The 14,929-nt window shown below is 42.2% G+C and overlaps 1 protein-coding gene across 6 annotated transcripts in view; it reads left to right on the top strand.

The window, feature by feature from the left end:
* Positions 1–14,929, top strand: part of RNF216 (ring finger protein 216) — a 169,005-nt gene that overhangs the window by 136,576 nt on the left and 17,500 nt on the right. For 3 of the 6 annotated variants that reach the window (XM_087417509.1, XM_087417507.1, XM_087417508.1), the window contains exons 14-16: positions 1,782–1,879; positions 6,207–6,251; positions 12,147–12,369. In XM_087417509.1, the coding sequence (XP_087273635.1) occupies positions 1,782–1,879; positions 6,207–6,251; positions 12,147–12,369 (366 nt within the window). The remainder of the gene's footprint in view (positions 1–1,781; positions 1,880–6,206; positions 6,252–12,146; positions 12,370–14,929) is intronic. The other 3 variants (XM_004440870.3, XM_004440869.3, XR_015548602.1) reach the window with 2 other exon arrangements.

Here is a 14,929-nt window from a genome sequence, read left to right as displayed (position 1 = left end):
AAAAGATGCAAAAGAAGTCTAACCCCTGCCTTCCACCTCTTGGGACAATCAGTACTACTAATTTCTTGGGTGTCCTTTCAGGTTGATTTTTTATGTCCCTATATTCTGCCACTACCACCACCTTTTTTTTAATGTAGAAATGATAGCATCTATACTATATATACTATTCTGTGCCTTATTAGAGTCATCTTAGCAGTGTATATTAGAGAAAGTTTAATAATAAGTGGAGAATACCATGATAGATGTTTCTAGAATTGATGTAAAGCTATCATCTAGTATATCTCCTGGTTACCTCTAGCCCAGCCACTCCCAAATGCTAAATATTTATGCCTGGCTCCCCGCCTGATATCTCCACCTGGTGTCTCACAGGTCACCCTGTGGGTCATCACCACTCAGATCAAACTCAGGATCCACCTGCCTTCCACTTACCCGAGTCAGGCCTTTTCTATTGTTCCCAAGCTCCATGCATGTTGCTGTTATCTTGGGTTGCACAAACCAGAAACCATGGCATCATCCTTGACACTTACCTCTGCTCACTCCGAGGGCCAGCCAGTTTTACTTCCCAAATTTCCCTCAAGTCAGCCAACTTTATTTCATGTCTTCACCTACCTCCCTAGTCTGGGCCTCCTTAGTCTCTCTCCTGGATGACTTTCATAGGTTCCTCACTGTCTTTAGGTTCTCACTGTCTTTTAGAGGTTCCTAACTATCTGTAACGCTTCCACTCTTTCCTCCCTCCAATCTGTTCTCTACAGAGAATGATCTTTTAAAATCACACACCTGATCATGTTACTTCTGTGCTTGACACCTTTTGACTCCTTCCTCGTGCTCTTAGGATAAGGGTCAAACTGATAATTATACCCTACAAGGCCCTGCATGGACTGGCCTCTGAGGGCCTCACCACACCTGTTTTCACTCTCTCCAGTCCAGCTACAGGAACCAAACTTGCCCAGCTTCATCTGCCAGTCTTCTCTTACTTTTCCTCTGTTGGAATGCTGTTCTTCTTTCGCTGTCTTTGACTCATCTTTCAGATCTCAGGCTCCACTTTCTCAAGTCTTCATTGTCCCCCTTATCTAGATCAGGTCCCCGGTTATTTTCCTTCATTGTACTTATTAGGGTTGTAATTTCCATTTATGGAAATTAAATTGGATTAACACATCTTCAAATTCTTGTTGTTGATGTAAGATAGTTTCTGGCACATATGAAAGTATTTCATGAGCTATGAAGAATCCTAGAATAAAAAGTAGTGATTTTTTAAAATTCATGCTCATAAATGAAGTTAAGCTATGGAGGATGACATCCATGTTTATGAGTAAGAGACAACTGAGGGGATGGAATGTCTCCCTGAAGGAGCCCCAGTATTCCTGATCCAGACCAACACTGGAATAGTGGGTGTAAGGACTGCAGAAATTCATAAAACCCAGACAGACCCTGCCCTCAACTGCTCACAGTATTTTATTTTTAAAAACCCAAGATCACATAAATCTATCTTCTGTGGGTTTTTCAGGTGGCTCTGGGCATTTTAGAAAGCTTTATACCGCTTGGGTGATGGGAGCAACACTTTCGTTTGATCTAAGGAGAGAAAAATTTTCCCCAGGCTTTCTCCTAATGATTCTTTCTTCTTCTATTGAGAGATGTCTTTAGAAATATTCCGGCTGAAAGGGAGGAGATCCTCTGAAAGAATTCAGGCCAAGTGAAGTGTTTCACATTCCTTGTTGTTGAATAGAAACTTGTGTGGTGTCTGCTCACCAGGAGCTGTCTTTGTGTCTCTGCTTTATCCCCAGGAAACCTGTAGGAAGTGTCAGGGACTCTGGAAAGAACACAATGGCCTCACCTGTGAAGAGCTGGCTGAAAAAGATGACATCAAGTACCGAACATCTATGTGAGTAACGTGATTTAGAGGGGCTTATTGACTGATTCTGAACTTCCCCGTTAACCTGCCTTTTTGGCAGAGGGAGCAGTGAGTATTGTGGGAAGAACAAGCTCTCAAGCCACCCAGTCTAGAGTGAGCTCAGGGAAGTGACCTAACCCCCAAGTCTCTGTTTCCTCATCTCTGCAGCCTCATAGAGCTATTCCCAGGGTCAAATGTGACATAGTAAGTGCCTGGCACATATGAATTCAATAAATGTTGGTTCCTCTTCTCCTTATTATCTAAGTGAATAAGCAGGTAACATGTTTTAATTCGATTAGATTGCATTAATATTGCTTGTATCGGTGTTTCCTGTGGGATACTGGTGCCCTGAGACATTAAATGGAATTACAACCTCTAGAATGCAAAATAATACAGTCAATAAGAAGAAGAACCATTACTGTGTAGAATTCCCCTATGTGGCTGAGCACTTTACAAATATAAACTTATTAAATACATTGACTTAAGTAGTACAGAAGTTTATTTCTCTCTCATTTAATAGTCCAGCCTTGGCAGGCAGATGAGGCAGATCTGTCCCATGAGGTCATGCAGAGACCCAGGTTCCTTTATCTCATTGCTTCACCATTCCCTAAGGTGGTGTTGTCGTCTGCATGATTGTGACTGGGTTGTAGCCACATTTACGCTCCAGCCCTTAGGAAAGGAGAAGGAGACAGTTGCTAGGCAGGCAGCTTTTCTTTAAGTTGTAAGTGATGCAGAAATTATATGTATTACTTCTGCTCGTACCCTCTTGGTCTAGACTGATTCACATGGCCACAACCTGGCTCCAAGGCAGACACTACATGTAGTCTCTGGCTGGGTGACTTTATGTCCAGCTTAAATTTGAAGGGTAAGGAGTGGGTTTTGTTACTAAGAAAATGAAGTGAGAAATGGCTATTTGGGGCAGTTAGCAGTCTCCAAGTCTCCACCACAGGTAGGTACTATTATCCTCATTTACAAATGACACAACTGAGGCACAGAGAGCCCAAGTAATTGCCCATAATCACACAGGTAGTAAGTGGCATAGCAGGGACTTGAACCTAGGCAAATGGCTTTCTGACTATGCTCTTTACCACAAGTTTAGTAGGCAGAATAATGGCCCCCAAAGAGGTGCATGCCCTTATCTCTGGAATCTGTGAATATGTTACCTTTCATGGCAAAAGGGACTTTCCAGATGTGAATAAGGTTATGGACCTTGAGATGGGGAGATTATCTTGGAATATTCAGGTAAACTCAATCTAATCACATAACTCCTTAAAAGCAGAGAGCCTTTCTCTGGTCAGATAGAGATACAGTGATGGACAGAGAGTCAGAGAGACATGAGAAGGACTCGACCTCCCGTTGCTGGCTTTGAAGATGGAGGAAGAAGACCATGACCAAGGAATGTGACAGCCTCTAGAAACAGGGAACAACCTTCAGCTTACAGCCACCAAGAAAACAGAGACCTTGGTCCTACAACCTCAGCGAACTAAATTCTGCTACAGCCCAAATGAGCAGCAAACAGATTCTCTCCTAGAGCCTGCAGTAGGAAATGTAGCCTGCCAACACCTTGATTTTAGTCTAATGAGACCCATGCTGGACTTCTTACCTACAAAACTATAAAATAGTAAATTTATATTATATTAAGCAAATAAATTTGTGGTAATTTGTTACAGCAGCAATAGAAAACTAATACAGGGCCGGCTCCGTGGCTTGGCGGTTAAGTGCGCGCGCTCTGATGCTGGCGGCCCGGGTTCGGATCCCGGGCGCGCCCCGAGGCACCGCATCTCCGTCCAACCCGAGGCCGAGTCCCGCGTACAGCAACTAGAAGGATGTGAACCTACGACATACGACTATCTACTGGGGCTTTGGGGGGAAAAATGAATAAATAAAATCTAAAAAAAAAAAAAAAAAAAGAAAACTAATACAGATTTTGGTACCAGAAATGGAGTGCTGCTGTAACAAATATCTAAAAATGCGGAAGTGGGTTTGGAATTGGGCAGTGGGTAGAGGCTGGAAGAATTTTGAGAAGCATGAAAGAAAGAAAACTAGATTGCCTTGAACAGACTGTTAGTAGAAATATGGACCTTAGAAACTCCACCATTGAGGACTCAGAAGTAAGTGAGGAACATTATGGGCAAAACCTAAATTGCCTTAGAGAATACTTAAATCACCGCGAACAGACTGTTAGAAATACAGACATTGAAGGCACTGCGCTGCTGGTGAGGACTCAGAAGGAAATGAGGAACATGTTATTGAAAACTGGAGGAAAGGGGCTGGCCCTGTGGCTTGGTGGTTGAGTGCGCGCGCTCCGCTGCTGGTGGCCCGGGTTCAGATCCCGGGCACGCACCGACGCGCCACTTCTCCGGCCGTGCTGAGGCAGCGTCCCACGTACAGCAACTGGAGGGACGTGCAGCTATGACCTACAACTATCTGCTGGGGCTTTGGGGGGAAAGATAAATAAATAAATAAATGAATTTAAAAAAAAAAATAAAAAGAAAACTGGAGGAAAGGGAATCTTTGTTATCTAGTAGCAAGAAGCTCAGCTGAGTTGTGTCCTGCATTTATGCAGAAAGCAGAACTTGTAAATGATGAAACTGGGCATTTAACTGAGGAGATTGCCAAGCGAAGTATTGAAGAGTAGAAAATGCAAGTGGGAAGAGATAGATAGAGGGAAGAACTATCCACAAAAAGAAACAGGACTTGATGATTTCTGAAATTCTCATCTTACCCAGATGTTAAAAGATCCTAAAATTAAGGTTTACTGTCAGGAAAAGCATGCTCTAGAGAAAAAACCAAGAATGTGTTCAGAGTGTCAGAGTATTCAGTCATACAAAGACTCTTTGAAGAAACTGAGGGAGTGACTCACAGATCCCCTCAATCTAACCATGGATTCTCTAGGAAACTTGGGTGTTATCCCGCAGCCATCTCAGCAGAAGTCAGAAATAGAGATGGGGTTATCTAGGAAATATCTGTGAATGAGCCTCATGTATAATGGAATGCTGTGACGTACATGGGAGACCCACAAAGTTCTTGAAAATTTTATATCAGCAGAAGCACTGCAAGCTTGGACAGAAAGAGACAGAGAGAACGAAATGGAAGAAATCTGTCAGACCCCCAAAATTCTACAAGCAGAAAACAAGCTGATTAAAAACTATTTAGCTGCAAACATATGCTACCTTTCTTGAAAAGAGGATTACTCAGAGAGTAGAGCCATGAGCCAAGAGGGCAGAGCCTCAAGCCACAAAGGATTATTCTGGTATCTGAAATATAAGGGAGTTGTCTGGCTGGATTTCTCAGTTGATTAGGAATGGTGACTCCTTTTTTCCTTCTGTTTTCTCCCTTTTTGAACTAGAATATCTGTAACTATTGTCCTACACCTGTTCCTTCTTATTTATTATTTTAGGAGCAAATAATTTGTTTCTTTAGTTTCTCAGGACCACAAATGGAGAGGAAGGGTATCCCAGAGTGGATCATATCCAGAGTCTTACCTATACCTGATTTAGATGATGAGATTTGAGAATATTGAGCTGAGGATATTTAGATGAGATTTGGGACTTTGGGTTGATACTATAATGGATGAGATCTTTCAGGTCCTTGAGATGAGGTGACTATAGTTTGTGTGTGGGGGATAGATACGAATCTTTGGAGGCCAGAGGGCAGACTGTGGTAGGCAGAAGAATGGCCTCCAAAGATGTTCATGCCCTGATCCCCAGAACCTGTGAATATTTTTACCTTACATGGCAAAGGGACTTTGTAGATGTGATTAAGGCTGTGGCAACCATAGAAAACTAATACGACGTACATAGTAATCACAAATACCGCTCCAACTAGAAAAGTCTAGTCTTACTCCTTCAAATCTAGGCTTAACCCTGTCTGTCAGCAAGCCTGTGTAATTTAGGGTGTCCACCCACCTGACCAGTGGCATGGCCTTGAAGTGATGAACATGTCAAAAATTAATTCTTTCTTCAAAGTAGTCATCTTGTCAGGCAGTATACGTTTTCTAGCAGGTGTGCTTTCACCAAAAACACTTTAAACTTCTCATTTGGAATTGTTCTTCAATTTATGGGCCAATTCCCAAAAAATGTTTTCTCGTTAACTGTGGACATGTCATGTCTGGTTTGAGTTGGGAAGAGGGGAGGATTTGCTGTTTGAGCCTTTGTTTTGCCCCTAAGAAGGATGTCTTATTCATGCAGTCAGTACAGATTTACTGAGTGCTCACTACAGAGAGCTGGAGTTAAGAACCTTGAGCAAATGTCTTAATCTTTCTGTGCTTCAGTTTCCTCATCTGTCAAGTACAGAGCATAATCATATCTACTTGTAGGGTTATTATGAAGATTAAAGTGTCCAGAACGGTTCTTCCCACATGGTAAGTCTTCCATAAGTATTAGTTTGTTTGTTTTAAGCAGAAAGCCCTGATTTACAAATGTGATGCAATTACATAAACAAATAACTTCTTGCATTCAGGGCCTGCTTAGGCCTGGTCATATGTATTCTACTTGCAGTTGGTGTGGAGTATTGCGCAGCTCTTTAAATTGGTTCTTGATGCCCCATGATTGGACATTTAAACTATTCCAGGACTCAGTCACGGGACAGGAGATAGTTCTTAGGAAAAAAGTTGGTTACTCTTTAAAGCAGAGCCCCTATTCTGATTCTCCTGTCAGTTCCTGCTACTCTTGGTCTGCCATAGACACTAGGAGCACCACTGGGTCCACTAGGCGCTGGAAGGCCTCTCTTTGTCTGGGTCCTGCTTTAACCTGGCGGTCTTTTTTATCAGCAGTAAATGGATCAGGACAGCACATCCGAATGTGATGTATGTTGATTCCAAAATCCAGAAAGGCTTCCCAAGCATCTGACTTCTTTCTTCATGGTCAGGGATATAAGATACAGCAACATGTGCCTAACTTTGCCTGTCAGGAATAGCCTGATACACACACCAGACCACCAGAGCTTCATAAAGATTACAGATCTCTGCATTTTCAAGGAACTTATCTCCCACCTTCTGGCATGCATCCACCATATTAATGCATCCTAGAGTACCTGCTACTTCCTGTTTACCAGGTTCTATCTGCATGTCATTTGAATAGTAGACTAGTGTGTTGTACTGTTGGACAACAGATGATCAAGTTCCTTGCAAACTGCTTCTGGTATTCTCTGCTTATTGGATAGAGAATAAAAGCATTTTCCACATCAGTAGCTACATACCAGTTGCCAGAGGCTATGTTTATTTGCTCTGCTAAGAAATGACATCTGGAACAGCAGTTCCAATTAGAGTGAGCACCTAATTAGGCTTATAGTAATGCATGGTTCTCCAAGACCCATTCTTCTGCACGGGCCAGACAGAGAAGTAAAAGGAGATGTGTTGGGAATCGACACCCCTGCATCTTTGAAGTCTTCAGTGATAGCACCAATCTCAAAGATGCCCATAGGAATCTGGTGTTACTCTTTGTAGGGAGGGAGTGCTCCAGAGGCTTCCGCTTTGTTTCTCCACCATATAGCCCTTACTCCATGGACCAGAGAGACAAAGAATGCTGCTAATTGCCAAGTGTCAACAGTAAGAAACAGCAGGGTACACACAGGGAATTATAAACAGTTTATTGTTGCTGAATCATAAGATACAGCATAATAAGTGGTATGAGATGAGGCAAGTGTTCCAACAAGAACTTGTACAAGAATGTTCATAGCAGTACTATTCAGAATAGCCAAAAGGTGGAAACAGCCCATATGTCCATCAACTGATGAATGGTAAACAAAGTACAGTGTAGTCATAGAGTGGAATATTAGCGATAGAAAGGGGATGAAGATACATGCTGCAAGATGGATGAACTTTGAAAACATGTTAAGTGAAAGAAGCCAGTCACAAAAGGCCACGTCTTGGATGATTTAATTTATATAAAATATCTGTAGACATATTGTTGTTTGCCTATGTACAGAATAGACAAGAAAGTACATTAGCAGTTGCAGGGAAAGGGGGCGTGGGGAGTGACTGTTGAATAGGTATAGAGTTTCCTTTGGAGATGACGAAAATGTTCTGGAACTAGATAGTGGTGATGGTTGCACAACACTGGGAATATACTCAATGCCTCTGAATTGGACGCTTTATTTTTTTATTTATTTTTTTTTTTGTGAGGAAGATCAGCCCTGAGCTAACATCTATGCTAATCCTCCTCTTTTTGCTGAGGAAGACCGGCTCTGAGCTAACATCTATTGCCAGTGCTCCTCCTTTTTTTCCCCAAAGCCCCAGTAGATAGTTGTATGTCATAGTTGCACATCCTTCTAGTTGCTGTATGTGGGACACGACCTCAGCATGGCCGGAGAAGCAGTGTGTCGCTGCACGCTCGGGATCTGAACCCTGGGCTGCCAGTAGCGGAGCGCGTGCACTTAACCGCTAAGCCACGGGGCCAGCCCTGGACGCTTTAAAATGGTAAATTTTATGTGCATTTTACCACAGTAAAATAAAAAAATACGTACATACACAAAGGAAAACCATTTAAAATTTTGAAGAGTATATGCCACAAGAAATGAAAACAGCTCCCAAAGAGGAGTTCCTAACATATTTAAATAGTGGTGAGAACAAATAAACGGACTCGTAGGATCTCGATTGGTTATACAGAGGAGAGGGCAGTGAGCCTTCCTGTTTAAACACAAGGTCAGCAGACACAGCTGCAGCTCAGGCTTCTCTTCCTGTGCTGCCCAGGACCACATCCTGTGGGGGCTGTTTCCTGCCTAGTTTAGAATCTAATTGCCAAATCACTCTCCTCCCAAAAGAATAGACTATGATTTCTCACCAAGCCCATTTTGCACTTTTGTGTTGCTGGATAGGTGGTCACCAAACATCCCGTAGTAGCAGTCCTTTTTTTGGTACAGGGCCAACTGTCTAGTACTGTTCTTATGAATGCAGAAGCAAAGGACTTGAGGGCCGGCTCCGTGGCTTGGCGGTTAAGTGCGCGCGCTCCGCTGCTGGCGGCCCGGGTTCGGATCCCGGGCGCGCACCGACACACCGCTTCTCCGGCCATGCTGGGGCCGCGTCCCACATGCAGCAACTAGAAGGACGTGCAGCTATGACATACAACTATCTACTGGGGCTTTGGGGAAATAAATAAATAAATAAAATTATAGAAGCAAAGGACTTGAATAGATATTCATGCAGTGTTGAATAGCTGTTTGAACATTATAGCAATGTTGAGTTGTATGCGTTCTTTATGTATTCCTCCATCTATTTAGGAGTGCCTTTTCTCTCCTACCGCACCCATTATTATTTCGTATTGGCGATCGACGTCTTGGTGGAACAGAGCAAGCAAATGCACCCTCTTCAGAAGCCTTTGGGAGAGAACTGTGTAACCTTGGTTCTTTTCAGCTACTTCTTTCCCACACTACAGCATAAGCAGCTGCCCAGGGAAGAAGTGAGCCAGCCCCGGGCAACCAGAGTGCCATGGCTTAAAGCCACACCTCAGTCTTGGGGGTGCTCTTACACAGAAAGTTTGTTATAGAAAATTGCCATTGTGTTTTGGTCACAGCTTTTCAAATTAGAAACTTTTTCGTCAGAACCTTGTGAGTCTTAATATGGAGCATTGAGAAGTATCTTCACAGTTGCTGAATAACTGAAATCATGAACATGTGTACCATAATATTAAGTGGACAGTAATAAATTCACTTTATTTAAACTTTGTCTCCTTGGCAGTGTTTCCTATTCAGCAAAACTTAGAACTCATTTGTTCTTCTGTAACTTGAGCTGGGTTTAAATTCTTTTCAAGCCAGAGTTCTGCTTTCTTTCATCTTGGCCTGTTCAAAAATTAGACCTAAATGAATAGCAGTCAATTTCCTAATGCATTTTTCTTTTTTTTTTTTTCCTTTGCTGAGGTAGATTGGTCTTGAGCTAACATCCGTTGCCAATCCTTTGCTGAGGAAAATTAGCCCTGAGCTAATATCTGTGCTCATCTTCCTCTATTTTGTATATGGGATGCTGCCACAGCATGGCTTGATGAGCGGTTTGTAGGTCTTCGCCCAGGATCCAAACCCGCAAACCTCGGGCTGCCAAAGCTGAGCGTGCGAACCTAACCACTATGTCACCGGGCTGGCCCCCATTTTTCTATTTTTAAACACATGATCTGGCTTCTAAGGAGCATACTACAACTGTCTTCTAAATGTCAATAATTAAAAACACTTGCCTGCCCCTACACTCCCCTGGCTACTCGTACTTAGCAGAAAAACTGGGAGCAGTGGGAGGAAGAAGGCTGCATTTTCTCAGCCTTAGGCAAGAGTCAGTCTGCAGATCAGACCTCATCCCCATACTATTACAGTCTTTACATTGAGGCAGTCCCCTGGTCACCACTCTGGGGTCCTGCTTAGAAGGAAGAGAAGTACTCGGAGCAGTGGGATGAGTCCCAGTCTCAGGGCTATCCTCCCTTTGGGTCCTTCATGCTCTTCCCCAGTCTCAGTAGGCATACTTTCTGACTCCCTCCCATCAAGACCATAATTCTTGGGGCCGGCCTGGTGGCGCAGCAGTTAAGTGCATGCGCTCGGCTTCGGCGGCCCGGGGTTCGCAGGTTCGGATCCCGGCACGCACTGATGCACCGCTTGTCAAGCCATGCTGTGGCCACGTCCCATATAAAGTAGAGAAAGATGGGCACGGATGTTAGCCCAGGGCCGATTTTCCTCAGCAAAAAAAAAAAAAGGAGGACTGCCATCAGATGTTAGCTCAGGGCTGATCTTCCTCACAAAAAAAAAAAAAACTGAAGAGCATAATTCTTCATGCCATCTGGGTACAGCAGCACAGCCTCTGCCTTTTACCTTCATGGAACTCAACTTAGTAGAGGAAGACAGACAAACAAGTATAGGCCAAAATGGCAAGTGTTATTTTAGACTTATGAACAGAGCATCATGAAAGTAACTAATTCAGCAGTGCCAGCTCTTTTTTTCTTTTTCTTTTTTTTTGTGAGGAAGATTAGCCCTGAGCTAACATCTGTTGCCAATCCTCCTCTTTTTGTTGAGGAAGATCAGCCCTGGGCTAACATCCATGCCCATCTTCCTCTACTTTATATGGGACACTGCCACAGCATGGCTTGACAAGTGGTGCATCGGTGTGCACCCGGGATCCGAACCTGTTAACCCCGTGCCGCCACAGTGGAGCGCGCGCACTTAACCGCTATGCCACTGGGCTTGCCCCGTTTTTGTTTTTGTTTTTAATGATATTATATTATATATATTTTATTACAATTTTTTTTAATTTAACAGTTTTCTTTTTTGAAGAAGAAGAAGAAGATTGGCCCTGAGCTAACATCTGTTGCCAGTCTTTCTCCTTTTTTCCTTTTTTCTCTCCAAAGCCCCAGTAGATTGTTGTATGTAATAGTTGTACATCCTTCTAGTTGATCTGTGTGGGACACCACCTCAGCATGGCTTGATGAGTGATGCATGGGTCCGCGCCCAGGATCTGAACTGGTGGACGCCGGACCACCGAAGCGGAATGCACAAACTTAACCGCTGCGCCACCAGGCCAGCCCCAGCAGTGCCAGCTCTTGACAAAGTCTTCATTTTGACTCAAGTTGTCTGTTCCTCCGTATCAGTTAAAGTGCTAGAAACAAGTAGCTTCCCTACAAGCTTCCCATTTGCCAGGATTGAGTCATATGCATGCCCATCCCCTAGCTGCAAGTCTAGGAATGTGGGATTCTGACATAGAGGTGGCTCTGCCAGATTCTGTCATGAGAACTGGGCTCTGCCAACAGGGAGAAGTCATAGACTGGCTATTGGATCATCCCCAACTGTGTCTACCCCACCCTCTTGCCAAGTATTTAAAAATCCGAAGTGTGTATGTAACTAGGGTTTAGGCTTATTGGCTGTCCGTTATCCAGCTCTGTATATAGAAACGACATTATTTAGGAAGACCCTGAGTTTTTTCTCTCCATCTTAAGCCTATAGGGCCTCCTATAACAAATAGAATAGTCGTTTTCTAAATGCTAAGCGCCAGGCACTGTGCCACAGTATTTTATATCTTATCTGTAATCCTCAAAATACTATGAAAAAGTTGGGTTTTCTCAATTTAAAAATGAGGAAACTGAGTCTCCAAGCAGTTGAATAATTTACTCAACGTCATACAACTGATGAACTGAACCCAGTTCTCAGACTCCAAAACATAGGCTATTTTCACTCTTTGTCACCAAAAGGGCTGAGCAGTCATCATATGTGGAAAGAAATACTTAATGGCCATAATATTTTTGTTTCCTCATCATCTTCCCTGGTATCTCCAATCATGCTTTCTTTTTTTCAGTGAAGAAAAAATGACTGCTGCTCGCATTAGAAAATGCCACAAGTGTGGGACTGGCCTTATCAAATCTGAAGGGTGCAACCGCATGTCTTGCCGCTGCGGTGCGCAAATGTGCTACCTCTGTCGAGTATCTATCAATGGATATGACCATTTCTGCCAGCATCCTCGCTCACCTGGAGCACCTTGCCAGGAGTGTTCAAGATGCTCTCTGTGGACCGACCCCACTGTAAGTGAATGCATGGCCACCTGTTGCTTTATAGGGGGAAAATACCAGTAAGGTAATATAGTGAAAAGAGATTTTATATATTCATAACACGTTTTGACTTATGAAAAGATAGGAAATTACATAGAGATGGATAACCACAGGAAAAAAATTGAGAAAGTAATCAAAAAGCTACTCCTCGGAAAGCAGCATGCCCAAGCAGTTTGTAGGCAAATTCCTTTCAATCCTTTAGGAATAAAATTTTTCTATGCCGTCTGAAATATTCCAGAGCATAGTAGCAAAGTAAAGAAAGTTTTACGTCTACGGTCATGCGCCTCATAACGTTTCGGACGACAGACCACATATACAACAGTGGTCCCATAAGATTAGTACCTTATAGCCTAGGTGTGTAGTAGGCTATACCACCTGGGTTTGTGTAAGTACACTCTATGATGTTCACACAACGATGAATTCACCTAACAATGCATTTCTCAGAACATATCCCACCAATAAGCAACACTTGACTGTATTTGTATAAAGCCAGCATAAGGCTGATACCAAAACGTAACAGAGATAACCCTAAAAAAGAAAACTACAGATCCGTCTCACTTATGAATTTAGGTTTTAAATTCTTTAATTAAAATATCAGCAAATAGAAACCATGACCAAGTGAGATTGTTCCAAAAATGCATGGATGGTTCAGTACTGAGAACTCTGTTAATAAAATTCACCATGTGATATCTTTAGATGGTAAAAAGACATTTAATAAAATCAAATATCCATTCTTGATTTACGTTTTAAAAAATAGAATTAGAAGGATGCTTTACTTAATATGATTTTTTTAAATCCCATATTTCAAAACAGTCATTAGCATATATTTAATAGTGAAATACATAGAAGCATTCCCAAAAAGACAAATATAGACTATCACCACTTTTTTGTTCTGGAACTGCTAGTCAATGGAATTAGCTAAAAGAGTAAAATAAAAGGTATATATACTGGAGAAGAGAATCACTAATGTTTACTGGGCACCCACTGTGGTCAGACACTGTTCTAAGCACTTTTATATGTAAAAAAGAAAGGCAAATCTACCATTTTAAACCTGAGAAAAGACAACATAATCAGCTGGAAAGATGGGTAGATAGAAAATATAAATATACAGAATGCCATTCACAGTAGCAATATAAATCATAAAATACCTAACATGAACTTTAACAAGAAGTATGAAGAAAACTATAAAAATTATTGAAGGACATGAAGAGACGAACATATGGAGAAATATGCTTTGTTCTCAAATAAGTTTTAACATTTAAATTGTATCAATTCTACTTAAAATAATTTTTAAATTTGAAACTGTCATAGTGGTAAGTTGATCTGTAAGAATAGCAATGATATGTGAGAAGACTTGTTCTACCCAAAAGTGATTCAGCTTAACAGTGAAGACCTGCTGACCTCAAGCAAGTGAGGAAACGCATGCACTGCAGCTCTTTGGAGGGCTAGTGCTAGCTGGTCACTCCTCGGCTGTCACTGGGACAAGAGAGGGTAACCTGGCTAGCAGAAAAGCACCATGTGCCTCTAAGGAGAGACTTAGTATTACAGAGAGATCACTTCTCTCCAAAGTAACCTAGAAGTTTACTGCATTTCTCACATTCAGTGGCATTTATTTTATTCTTGAAAAATTACCTGTAATTTTAAAAATGAGTCTAATTTTTACTGTGAAGCTACACTAATCAAAACCATGTAGACTAATGCAAGAATAGGTAGATATATCAAAGGGACAAAATAGAGACCAGAGACAGACCCATAAGAATTTAATGTATGATAAAAATAGCATTTCAGATCACTGGAGAAATGGTAGGTTCATCCTTTCTTTCGTTCTTAACTATTTAGTGTTGCCAGTACTAGTCTGAACAAAAAAGCCTCTGTTCTCGTGGAGTTTGCAGTCTAATACAGTCTAGAACAAGAATCCTTCATGTAGTTGGTACGTGTAGGAATCATGAGAGTGATGTGATAGAGAGTGACAGGAGCTGGAGGAGGGAGGCCGACTTTAGGTAGAGTGATCTGGGCAGGCGTCTCTGGGAAGCAGCATTTGCACTGAGACCTGCATGTGGAGGAGGAGCAAGGCAGGCCGAGGAAATGTAACAAATTCGGCCTTTTTGAGGACCAGAAAGGTCACTGTGGCTTGCCAGGTGGTAAGCCTGAGGGAGGAAAGTGAGGGGGGTGGACAGAACCAGGCCATTAGTCTCACTGAGTGCAGTGGGAGTTATTGCAGGGCTTACATACAGGAGTGACTTTGCCTAATTTAAGTTTTCAAGATCACACTGGCTACCATGTGGAGAGAGAAACATTCAATAGCTGTTTTGGGGCACTGGGCTAACCATTTGGAAATACTTCAAGAAAACAAAGAAGATGACTTGTATATCTTAGAGGAAGGAAAGTCCTTCTTTGCATTATATCAAGCCCAGACTAAAGATACATAAATTCTCTTTGGCAAAAGAGACCATAAACAAAAATAAAGGTAGATGAAAACCTGGGGAAAATCATTGTAACATATATATAATATAGATAAATGTTGTTAATATGT

Source organism: Ceratotherium simum, chromosome 26, assembly GCF_057802395.1.
Source record: "Ceratotherium simum simum isolate JZ-2026a chromosome 26, ASM5780239v1, whole genome shotgun sequence".
Classification (NCBI taxonomy): Eukaryota; Metazoa; Chordata; class Mammalia; order Perissodactyla; family Rhinocerotidae; genus Ceratotherium; species Ceratotherium simum.
The sequence above is the reverse complement of the archived record's forward strand: the minus strand, read 5'-3'. Positions and strand labels throughout refer to the sequence as shown.